The sequence below is a fragment of the Seriola lalandi genome, unplaced genomic scaffold (genome assembly GCF_002814215.2).
Source record: "Seriola lalandi dorsalis isolate HSWRI2012SDOR001 ecotype SW California unplaced genomic scaffold, Sedor1 jcf7180002054188, whole genome shotgun sequence".
Lineage (NCBI taxonomy): Eukaryota > Metazoa > Chordata > Actinopteri > Carangiformes > Carangidae > Seriola > Seriola lalandi.
In genome coordinates, this window is record NW_019524741.1 from 662777 (window position 1) to 674820 (window position 12044).

At 41.8% G+C, this 12044-nt stretch overlaps 2 protein-coding genes across 2 annotated transcripts; one reads left to right on the forward strand and one right to left on the reverse strand.

The window, feature by feature from the left end:
• Positions 1–65: 65 nt before the first annotated feature.
• On the forward strand, positions 66–5917 carry dnaja2b (DnaJ heat shock protein family (Hsp40) member A2b). Its single transcript, XM_023403939.2, has 9 exons — positions 66–225; positions 1459–1518; positions 1954–2180; positions 2276–2356; positions 2506–2639; positions 2737–2933; positions 3124–3268; positions 3936–4063; positions 4193–5917. The coding sequence occupies exons 1-9, from the start codon at positions 148–150 to the stop codon at positions 4379–4381; spliced, it is 1239 nt and encodes a 412-aa protein (XP_023259707.1). The 5' UTR covers positions 66–147; the 3' UTR covers positions 4382–5917.
• Positions 5734–11726, reverse strand: LOC147819241 (uncharacterized). Its single transcript, XM_087173359.1, has 19 exons — positions 11718–11726; positions 11540–11628; positions 11306–11423; positions 11029–11220; positions 10846–10934; positions 10174–10349; positions 9889–10027; positions 9497–9604; positions 9187–9306; positions 8965–9070; positions 8648–8771; positions 8282–8547; positions 7858–8179; positions 7358–7782; positions 7017–7274; positions 6747–6917; positions 6545–6649; positions 6375–6466; positions 5734–6288 (listed from the first exon to the last, which is right to left on the reverse strand). Exons 1-19 carry the CDS (start codon positions 11724–11726, stop codon positions 6213–6215), a joined length of 2985 nt encoding a protein of 994 aa, XP_087029485.1. The 3' UTR covers positions 5734–6212.
• Between the last annotated feature and the right edge of the window lie 318 nt (positions 11727–12044).

Below are 12044 nucleotides of genomic sequence, written 5' to 3' on the forward strand. Positions count from 1 at the left end.
GCTGTTTTTGGCATCTGTCTTCGAGTGGGTGTTTGTGTGTGTGTAGTATCTGGCAACCCTGGACAGCCCCAGTCGGTGAATCTTGCGTCGGTTCCTCGCTCAGCTGAACCTCCGCAGAAGGTCTCTCTGTGGTAGCCGGTTAGCATCATGGCGAACGTTGTGGATACCAAGCTATACGACATCCTCGGAGTTTCACCATCTGCCTCTGAAAATGAACTAAAAAAGGTACGTACCCTCTGAAACGAAAAGGAAATTTGTCAGTGTAAGAGCAGAATAAAAAAGGTCACCAGAGAAATGTGGCCTAGAAACAAGCTAATCAACGTTGCTCAGCAGCATCTTGCGAGTTATCTAGCTTAGCCAGGAAGCTAAGCTAGATAACTGTTAAGTACATCGTGCCTCGGTGTTTTTTTTTCTTTAAAAGATTAAAGCTACACATTGTTGATGGTGAATTACTGGCAGCGTTTGGCTTTTTCGTCGTTTCTACATAATTTAATTCGGAATGATGGAGTTTGTCAGCCCTAAAATCAAGATATACTCGCTGACCACGAGTGCGATAGCTTGCCGGCTACTAGATGATATATTCCAGGAAATAGCCAGTACCAAGTCGGGCAGAAATTAAGCAAGAAATGTTAGATTAACAGCTCACCTAGATAAATATGCCAGGAAAGAAAACCCGCCTGTGTACCCACGGCATTGGTGTAACATTTGGCAACACTATACATGGTGTGAAATGTATCTCGAGTCAACGTTTATGGATAAACTTAGTAGCCAACGTTAATATCAGTCGTCGTGAAGCTACCGTAGTTAGCAATATGCACGTCGCTGTGTACTCCAAACTCCATTCAAACATCAGACAGTCACGAATTGTTTATAATCCACAACAATGCGTTCCTTTTTAAAGATGACTTGAGACATATTATCATATGTCTGTAACCGCTTGTGTAATCGGGCTATATTCCATAACTTGAAACAATCAAATTACTCGGTTAATTTAGTCTGAACTTCAAACATATTAGGATAAACACATGTCATCCCAGTTATTTTCCCTAACAAAATTCAACATCCTGGGTGGTGACGCCTAGCGACAGTGTGATTCATTTTCAAAACATTTTTTAATGTCGAAATGAATGTCAGATGACTCTGAATTTACCAGAAGATAATCACAATTAGTAGTTATACGTCTTGACATTTCTGCAGATAAAGCAGGGAAAGATGCAGTTTTTCGTACGGAGTTTTGTTGACGTTTTTCGATACACTAGAGTGACTGAGATGTCAAAAGCAGCGATGCTCTTACTGGTGTCCTGATGTTTTTGACAGCAGGCCCACAAGTCAAGCCCTTGTCTAGTAAGGACACTTAATAGGGTTAGTGATTTGTTCGCAGAGCTATTTAACACATTTGGCAACTGATCACGGCAAGCTCACCCAGCATTGTTCACATTTATATTTGGTTTATTACAGGCTTACCGCAAATTGGCCAAAGAGTACCATCCTGACAAGAACCCCGACGCTGGAGACAAGGTATGATGCACCAAAGCATGTCACGGTAACAGCAGTAACACCATAGTTAGCAACAAGAGCAACAGCAGCAGCTCAATTCCTCAACAGTTGGGACCAAGAAATGGTGTCAACTTAGTTTGTCATAATCACACAGCCCAACTCTTTGAGGATTAACATCTGATCTGTACCTCGTACAGATCAGAGTACATCTAATGAAATGGATTTTCCCTAGATAAAAGTATCAGTGTGTCAGTGCTTGATTTGTACTGCTCTATGACTTATTCCCTCAGATGTTGCAAATGTGACACAGGAGAGTACATCGTCTTTTATATTTCATTTCAGTTTGTAAGATGGGCTCATCAAAAACAAAACCAGCTGGCCCTTATTGTTGTGATGTACTGATTTTTTTTCTGTATCTTGTCAAGCTGTCTGATTTTTTTTTTCATCATTATACAGTTTAAAGAGATCAGTTTTGCATATGAGGTACTGACAAACCCAGAGAAGAAGGAGCTTTATGATCGCTATGGAGAACAAGGGCTACGAGAGGGAGGAGGCGGAGGGCCTGGCATGGATGATATCTTCTCTCACATTTTTGGAGGAGGACTGTTTGGATTCATGGGGGGACAGGGTAGAGGACGCAATGGAGGCAGGAGGAGAGGAGATGATATGGTGCACCCTCTGAAGTAAGTTTTTTACTTTGACGCCGTTTGGGTGATTCAGTGGCTGATTCAAATATAATGTCTTGCTTCACACATCCCATAACTCTTTTGTCACACAGAGTTTCTCTTGAAGATCTCTACAATGGCAAAACCACCAAACTGCAGCTTAGTAAGAACGTGCTTTGTGGTGCCTGTAATGGGTGAGTCAGCTTTTAATGTTTCAGTGTTATGATTAAATTTCCATATTGATATGTACTTTTAAACCACCAGTCTGATGTGGGTTTGTAATTGCAGTCATTTTGATGTCCATTATCGTTATCAATCCCACACTTTACTGTTTGCCTTCTAGTCAGGGGGGTAAAGCAGGAGCAGTGCAGAAGTGTGTGGCATGTAGAGGACGAGGTATGAGAATCATGATTAGACAGCTGGCCCCTGGGATGGTCCAACAGATGCAGTCAGTCTGCACAGACTGCAATGGAGAGGGTAATATGTTCATAACACCCACATACTGAAAAAATGTACAAGCATGAGCAAAACAGCACTCTGGAATTGTCCAATATCTGTATTTGCACTTACGTAGGTGAAGTCATAAATGAGAAGGACCGCTGCAGAAAGTGTGAGGGCCATAAGGTGTGTAAGGAGACCAAGCTTCTGGAGGTGCATGTGGACAAAGGCATGAGGCACGGACAGAAGATCACATTCTCTGGGGAAGCTGACCAAGCACCTGGTGTCGAGCCAGGAGATATAGTCCTGGTGCTGCAAGAGAAAGAGCATGAGGTACCTGTGTGCCCTCTTTTAAAAAACAAATAAGCTTTTGATAATGATTATTATTATTATAAAGATGTATTGTTGTTGTTATGCCTAATAGTAGAATAATTTACACGTAACGATTTAACTTTTTTTTTTTTTTAAGCATATGTTTTAATGAACCTAAGAAAAGACCTTTTTCAATTTCAACCTAAATCAGGAATTCCGCCGTGAGGGCAGTGACCTTCACATGGTCCAACGTATCGGCCTGGTTGAGGCTCTGTGTGGCTTCCAGATGACTGTCACACACCTGGACGGACGTCAGTTGCTTGTCAAATACCCACCTGGCAAGGTCATCGAGCCAGGTAAGCATGTCTTTAAACAACATGAATTAATGTGATCTCTTTCATGACAGTCACACTTTTTTGTTTTGGTGAACATGTTAGTGAACAACGACACTAATAGGTTGCAAGTCATTCAAACATGGAATAACAGTAGAACTCTTAGTTGCGGAACTAAGTGCAGTGAGAAATTACCATTAGCCATTAGTCAAATTGCTAATTTTATATGTAGCAGCCTGGTTTACTTTTATTCTTTATAAAAATCTATAATTTCCTGCTAAGCTCTCAATGTGTCTGTAATACGCCATTAACCATGGGTTGTGCACAGAAATGTTTGTTTTTAATACTAGGTCTTAGGCATATATATGACCTTCATTACAGTTAAAACTGTGGAATGTAGTACTAGATTTATTATCTATGGGTAAATATAAAACAATCTCAAAAAATAGGAGTTTGAATAATTATTGTACCATAATATGCCAAAAGCAAAGTGGTGTCCATATTTGAAGCATTTGAAAGCTTATGTTACAATACATAATACACAGGTTATAATTTGCCACATTGAAGTGCATACAGAGCCAAGATTTTATACTTAATCATAAGATTTTGATTGTTTTCATGGTTTTACACCCTTTTGCTGGGGTGTGTGTGTGTGTGTGTGTGTGTGTGTGTGTGTGTGTGTGTGTGGCAGGCTGTATTCGAATGGTGAAGGGAGAGGGAATGCCTCAATACAGAAATCCATTCGAAAAGGGAGACCTTTACATTAAGTTTGATGTCCAGTTCCCTGAAAACAACTGGATTAGCCCTGAAAAACTGAATGTAAGTTGCAATTGTTAAATATCTTGATTTGCAAAATTTTGACTCCAGTAAGTTTCACTCCAGTATGTTGTGGTAATGTTTTTTTTCTTTTCCAGTTTTTTTTTAAGAAATTCAATTGATTTCTTTTAGGAACTTGAGTGCTTGCTGCCTGCTCGTGCTGAGAATCCAGTCATCGCAGCTGATGCGGAGGAAGTTGACCTGACAGATTTTGACAGGAGTCAAGGGTCAGGAGGTGGAGCCAGGAGAGAGGCCTACAATGATAGTTCTGATGAGGAAGGGGGTCATCATGGCCCAGGGGTGCAGTGTGCACACCAATAGAAAGACTCATACATAAAGACATGCACATACATAAAAGCATAAATACATGAACATCCCTTGAGTCTCATTGCTAACACCATTCAAGACCTGACGCACATACATGCAAATTTCTCTCCTTTCATGATTCCCATGAAAAAGAGATGTACACACAAACATAAACACGTATACCCACCCTCCTCAGTTCCATGGTGCCCATAAGTCAGAGAGATGCTGGACATGTGATGACCATTTTTGTGTTTATGGACAGTAGTGCTCATCAAAGCCTCCAGCAAGATGGTGGTCTCATTCTCATAGGTTCATTGACTGAACTTGACTTGGACCTCCCTGTTTTCATCCTAGGCTTTTACCTTTCACTGTGGGAAACACCAGTCTAGTGTATAAAATGCAAATATTGTTGACTATCTTGTATAAGGTGTAGTTTAGTCTCTCACACACAAGCGCATGCTGCTTCTTGCTGAAGATCTTGCACATGTAGATCCAGGGTTTGGACACCACAGAGAAATCTGACACCACACATGTTTAAAACTCAGTGTGTCACTGCTATCAAAGTGCCCAGCTGTCCTAAGAGCCAACCTGATTACAGCCCTAAAAGTGTGTCCTCTGCACAGCCTGCTGAGAACCGCACGTTTAACCCACCTCATCCCCTAACTTGAACTGTCATATTTTGAACATGGGGCTTGCTGGTTCTGTTCAGTCCCCAGCTGTCACATTGCTAGAATATTAAAGCCTTGAGTATAGCTCCTGTCAGCCAGGCGCCATGTTTTCTTAGGTTGGAAATTTAGCTTTTTTTTGTCTTTGTTGGTTTGAATGTTAGTGTGTTCGAGACCACAGAACTTGAACCTAACTGTACTCTTCAGTTGAGTTGAGGACAGACTTGTGTAATTTGTATGTGTGTGTAATACAGTGGCTCAGTGTGTGGGAGCTGCTGTGGAATGTTCTGGATTATTAGGGTGATAGATATTCCTGCTTTGTGTTGGACTGCAGTGTGAGTGGACAGTATATAGGGTCAATTAAAGAGGAAAAAACTGAATGTTTATTTGCTGAGAATCTCTCCTGTGTAGACAGTCTTTTTCCCTCTACTCACCAGGACCGAGAGATCCTCCTCTCATGCAGGAAAACCACTGGTCCCGCACCGAATCCTCTGTATTATACATTTCTCCCCATCGTAGAGTTGTTATTCAAACCTATGCCCTTTGACATGTTACAATATTTCCATCCCCATATACCTGTAAATAAATACAGCCCCAGTCCATAGGTGCATTCAAAGTCTACAGCAGTGTCCTTCCTGTAGTCACATTATTTCTTACACAAGTGAGTAATGGCCAATATATAAATGTTATGTTCACATGAAGAAGAGGTGAAGGAACCTCTGTAGACTGTTAACATGCACCTCTGTGACTCATTGTGTATGTAATTTAGGCCACTGGGGAATAATGTGAGCACAACTGAAGGGGTTCATTGATAAAAAGACATTACTGTTGATGCTTATGTTTGTCAAGATGATAATTAAACTGTATAATAAACAGTCACTACAAATTTGTTGAGATCTGTCTTATTTCATATACATAATCTGCATTCACAGATTTTTTTTTTTGCTTTATATGACCACAAACAGGAAGGCCACCACTGACACTATATATACAGCCTTACACTTGAGCACATAAGAATATTGTCTTAAAAACAGTGGCTTCAAAGATTTTAAATAATTAGTGAAGCATAAATCTGTTGTATTTTTGGACAGTGTTAACCCCTCTGAATATTTTGTTTGCAACAAACAAAAAAAATCCTTTTTAACTGGACACATGAATTAAAGCAGATGTAGTACTGTATCTCAGTCTGCTCCATCCTCTGTTTCTCTGTTGTGGAGGGCAACTGGACCCAGGAGTTCCTTAAATCCTGTGGTATTTCTAAAGGATAAGAAAAGGTAACAGAATGGGTGATGGTTAATGTTAATTTGGCATTTTCTGTCCAATTTAAAGGGACTGTTGTTTACCTGTCTCGTTTGGACTGCATGACATAAGAACGCTCTCTTCTCAGCTGCTCCAGTCGCTCTCTGACAACCGTTTTCTGCTGGGTCTTGTCCTCCTTAAACACGATAATATTGTTGATAATACAAGAACTATCCAATAAAATTATGCACATAGATTAACTCAATATGTTTACCTGTGGTAGATCTTGTGTGAGGTGCTTTAACCTGTCGGTATGCTTCAGGCCAAGCAGGTCTTCCTCTGCCTTTCTGTTTTGGATGATGGACAGACGTTCCTGAACCTGAGAGACAAATACTGTCAGTGACATATCACCTCTGCTTGTCATTCAAAGTTATCTGAATCCTCTTTCAGTGCCTCTCTGTCAACATGTCTCTCACCCTCAGCAGTTGTCTCTCTCTGTCTCTCTGCTGCCTCTGTTCGACCTTCTTCTGCATGTCCACCAGGTTGCGCATTGTTCTCTCTCTCTCCATTGCTGAGACTGGTTCTCTTACTCGCTCTCTCTCCATCAGTGTGGCCTCCCGCATTGCCCCCCTCTCTGCGAGGTCACACTCAAACTTTAAAACAAGAAAAAGCAAGTAAGTGAATTTCGTGGTGATGTTCATATGCATAATAAGCTCTGGTACACAAAAATGTAACAGCGGACTTACTGTGGCTTGTGAATTATATTTCTGATCTTCAGTGTGAGTGGGTTCAGGCCCTCTTAGGTCCCACAGGTCTGACTCTGTTGTGTTGGGACCAATTTCCACCTCAACCGCATCTCTCCCAGCCTCAGCCGTCTTATTGGTCAGTCCAGAGCAGAGGTCAGCTTGCAGGGTCTCCATTACCAAAGCATGGGTTTTCAGGTCACGTTCAGACACATCTCCCCTCTGTGGTAGATCAACTGCTGACCTCTCCTCCCAGGACAGCTGATGAGAACAAACGGAATAAAATCAGGTGCGTAATATAGTTATACAGTGTTTCCATGGTCTGTTATAAATGCACAGTGTACCTGTCCTCCTTTCTCTGCAGACTGTGCATTATGCTGACACATGGAACCAGACTCAGTCAAAGTGGGTTTCAACTCCTCATCATGGCTTTCTCCAGAAGGTTCCTCACACTGTGTGTATTCAGCTGTGCTGCTTATGTCACTGGGCTGGACTTGGATCCTCAAACTGCTCTCACTGTCCTGGCTCTGTCCTGTGCCTCCATCTGCAGCCTCTGTGTCATAGTCAGTGTCATCCACTGGTGGTTTGCTCCAAGCAAGAGTTATCAAAGAGCCTTGTTTCTCATAATTCTGGGGGCTCCTTGTTGCACTACCCTCTTCTTCCTCTTGGTGTCCTCCTTCTACAGTGAGACTCTGATGATTTGTACTCGTTGCAGCTGAGGCACACAAGATCTCCAAGTAGGGTATCTCCTCCATGACTGTTTCACAACCTGGGGGAATGTTAAGTAAATTGTAGTTGTACTTGTGAGAGTGTCGTGATCTATGTTTGGCTGTGTTTGCAATACCTGTACAGACATCCTGTTTGTCAGTCACATCAGCAGCTTGGACTCCATTTCCTTCTTTGTCCATCCCTCTGACTGAAACAATTCCACCCGGCCCAGCACCGATGTCCTGGGCCTCCACTGCTCCAGAGCTGCAGGACTGATCTTTCATTTGCTCCTTACTGCTGTTTTCAGTATTCAGTGTTATCAAGTTTGGATTAGGGATGAGCATAGAACTTGAAGTAAGAGGGTCATCTGAGATCAGGAGTTGGAGTAGGTTGGTGTAGCGCTGCGCTTGAAGTTCAGATTCATACTCATCTCGCAGAACTTGGACATGCTGTGCACTCTAACAGACACACTTCAATGTTTTCACACTTGTGCTTTATTAAAACAGCATGCATAATTTTGGATTTTTTTTGGATTGGGTGCTTTGGTTGTCTTGACTCACCTTGTCCATCAATACTGGAAGTACCGTAGAAGCTTGGACCTCCTGGAGCTCCAGGAAATGAGTCAAGAGGAGCAAGGCACAATCTTCCAGCTGGTGTTGGAACCACACTGCCAGTTTACTGCATATGTGGGCCTGCATGTGGGGCTGGGGCTGAGAGTTCATTTCTTCTAAGGGGGTTTGAGTCTCATTGTGTGTCTGCAAGCTGGCATGGATTTGTCTCAGCCTTTTTATACAGCCATTCCTTAAAACAGTTATCTTATGACTATCTGCATAAGAAACAGGAAAGAAGAAATACAGATATGGGAATACAAATGAAAAACAGTTCTGACAAACATGCAGCAGAAAAAGAAGAAAATATTGATTTACCCTCTTTTGGAGGCACTGTGCAACCTGGCCCTTGAAAATCCTCTAGGGAGACCCCATGTACCAAATTGACTAGGATCTTTCTCTCCTGTTCCTGAGTCAGCACCAGCAACTGCAGCACGGCCTGCTGGGGGTGAGCCAAACTTTTTGTTCTGCTGCTGATAATCCTACTGTCTACTGTCTACTTAGCCTTTAGCATTACCAGAAAAAAATACATCTTACCTCACTGAAGACTATAATATATACAGTTTAAGAGTAACAGAATGACATGGTGCACTGCACATTTCAGAATTGGTGGTTCATTATCAAATTTACAGTACCTGCTGCGGTGATAGTGAAATAAAGTCTTTGTTTCGTTGCTCTTCCTCCTCGCCACGCAGCCACAGAGCAGCTTGCTCTGCTCGGCATGGACTGCTGACATGTGGCCTGAACAGAAACATGAGGTGCCACACAGGATAAAGCAGAAACTGAGTGTGCAAAGGGAATAAGGCTAGACCTGATGACAGTGAATACATGTTCATTTTCAGTGCTGAACTGCGCACCATGTATCCCAGGACTGCCTTGCTGCCAGAAGAGCACTGTAGGACAGTTTTTCTCTCTGAGCTCTGAGAGTTGCCATCCTGATGAACAGACACAGCAGTCTCAGGCTCTCCCCATCTAGCCTGAAAGGTAAAAGATTCATGAACTGATTAATGAACTATTCCAGGGCTAGTACAAAAAATATGTTGCATTAGAGATGAGAAACATTACACAATAGGTAAATAAGACTAATATCAGCTAGAATCACAGGAAAATATGGCGGATATTTATGTGATTGACATCTCATCTGATGTGTGTGTGTAAAGTATTTACCTCTCTCCCAGGACTGTCAATGTGTCCCTTTCTTGTTGACGACATGTGTGTATCTCATACAGGAGCGAAGCGGCAGACCAGGACTGCTCCCTGGAGTCAGGGCAGCTTCTAAAAGATGCACCCAGACAGAACCTGCAGGAAAATAAATCTTGTACTGTTGTTTGATATGCAGAGGGGGTTGTCATGTTTACTTGAATTTTGATTTTGAGTGGCCATGTGTGTTTTTATACATAACTGAACCTAAGTTTTCTATTTGGAACAACACCTATTGGATTGAAGTGAACACTGAAAATCAATAGTTTGGTGATCAAAAATCAGTACAAAAAAGTACTTTTTTCTTCAGTTTGAGAAGATTCAGTATATTTCAGCTTGTGAAAAAGATTTTGCGTTACCTGTATATCCTGAATGCTCCTGGCAGATCAGCCAAAAACAGCATGTCACCTGACTCCAAAGCCTCCTCTGCAAGATCCTCCAGCTCCTCTTCCTCCTTGTGTCGTTGCCATGGCAGCAAGGTTTCCCAGACACGCGGAGCTGAGGAATCAACAAAAGAAGAGGTCGAAGAAGAAGAAGAAGGAGAAGAAAAAGAGAAAAACAATTTGAGCTCTATAATGCTATCTAAGTTGTGACATTTGTTCTGTGTTATATTGTGTTGCCAGTTCAGAGTAATTTTTCCTTACTATGGTGCTCCTGAAGCATTTCTGTATAAAGCAAGTGGGTCATAACATCATATTTCACTTCCACCAAGAGTAGGACGTCTGACAGGGAGACACAGCCCCAAGCCTGACCTTTGACCCTTAAGCTTTGGCCCTGCCAGGGAGAGTGCAGTATGCTTTGCACACCCTCTGACGCCAATCTAAACAGATCAAAACACAAACTTGCATCAACATCATAGCTGTAGTAAACAAGCACTTCAGTGTATGAGGGTTGGCTTGTAACATTATATAAAGTTGTCAAATGTTTCTACTGGTTTCTAGTGGTAGAAATAACAAACAAAAGAACACATTTTTCCTCAGATAAATTTAAAGTTTACTGCATCATTGCTCACGGCAGTACACTCAGGGGTTTTGGTGCTACAGCCTTACATGGTCTGGTATGACCTGTAGCTAAGTATCTGTGAGTCTAACAATTGTGTATATACTGTTTAACTCGAGTGATGTGTCATATTTTGAGCTTATCTTACTCTATGTTTTACTCACATATCCTTCATAATAAACGTAATGTAGTGGAGTAAAAAATAAAATTCCCTATGGACTGTGCTACAGTTAAATCATTACCAAAGGGAAATATTGAAGTTTAGTCTGTGCAGCTAAGAATTTAGCAACTTTTCAGCTTAAACAAAACATGCTCACCTGATCCAGCACTGCCTGGCTGCTTTCTTAAGCCTCTTCACACCCCTCACACTCCCATGCAGCTCATTTTTCCCCGCTAGTCTTCCCGTCTGTGTGTGAAAAGTGAAAAAAAAGTGGAAATGATGATGAACAGAGCTTCTACCACCATACAGGAGAAAATTTGCTACACTGCAAAACGCATACCTGTAAACTGTCTGCGTCAATTGTGCACGGGTGTAAGGATCCTGTATCTGAGTTGTAAGCCTTTTTGAAGGAATTTGGGTCTGTGCTTTGGTGCACGCAATTCAGCACCTGAGGATTGATGATAACTGGCTTGTCCATCGCATAGGGAGAATTGAGATTTCCAGCATTTAGCAGCTGGAGGTCCCAGTACATCTGAAGGTAACAATATATTAACTCCCAGTTGTGAAAACATAATATTCTGGTTACTGTGATTCAGAAAAAGAACATTTAATTGCACCTGTTCCTTCTTTTCCCTCTCCCTTTCCATTTCTAAGAGAACGTCAAAAACGTTTTCACCAACACAGGACCAGCTTTTGTCACCTCCTGCAATCTGAAACAGACACAGGTACATAAGACTGTTCCATTATGACAAATAATGATGATAGCTGCTGGGATAGTGATGTTTGTTGTCTGAGTTGTTACCTTCTTCATAGCACCGTGTGCTTCATCAGTGCTGGAGGGACTGTGAAACACTTTGCGGAAGAGGAGACTCACATCTTCAGAGGAAAACTCTGCTCCGACAGACATACCCAGAGACTGGTACAGACCAGCGACACAACCCTGAAAGGAAAACAACAGGACATTAGCTATATTTTACACGTACACACGGAAAACAAATATAGTTTTCACATGATATCAAAGCATCTTACCTGCTCCATGTTTTCACCACTGTGGGCTGATAAATTATACAGGTGATTACTATGGTTACAGCAGTCTTCTGGACAACAGCTGGATCAGGTTACCAAGCAACAAAAAGTGACAGTGTATCTGTCAGAGGGAGAGTGAAATGCGATACGACCATGTGACACGTTACACCTGTGTGAAATATTCTCTGTAACATTGAACTACCAGTGAAAGCTGGTGGATCCCAGCCCATCAAATTGCTTTCTGTAATAGTCTGTAATGAGTTCATAAGCAGTTGTTTACTGAGATGAATTTCCCTGGAAGAACTTAACTACATTAAATCTAAAGTAAAT

Excerpts from the sequence above, each read along its gene's own strand:
- dnaja2b (XM_023403939.2), top strand. The coding sequence starts at position 148 with ATGGCGAACGTTGTGGATACCAAGCTATACGACATCCTCGGAGTTTCA. Across the intron at positions 2,181-2,275 it reads GATATGGTGCACCCTCTGAA|AGTTTCTCTTGAAGATCTCT; the intron begins GTAAGTTTTTTA and ends TTTGTCACACAG. Across the intron at positions 2,640-2,736 it reads CACAGACTGCAATGGAGAGG|GTGAAGTCATAAATGAGAAG; the intron begins GTAATATGTTCA and ends GCACTTACGTAG.
- LOC147819241 (XM_087173359.1), bottom strand. Across the intron at positions 8,548-8,647 it reads CACAGTGCCTCCAAAAGAGG|ATAGTCATAAGATAACTGTT; the intron begins GTAAATCAATAT and ends TTTCTTATGCAG. Across the intron at positions 7,783-7,857 it reads CAAACAGGATGTCTGTACAG|GTTGTGAAACAGTCATGGAG; the intron begins GTATTGCAAACA and ends ACATTCCCCCAG.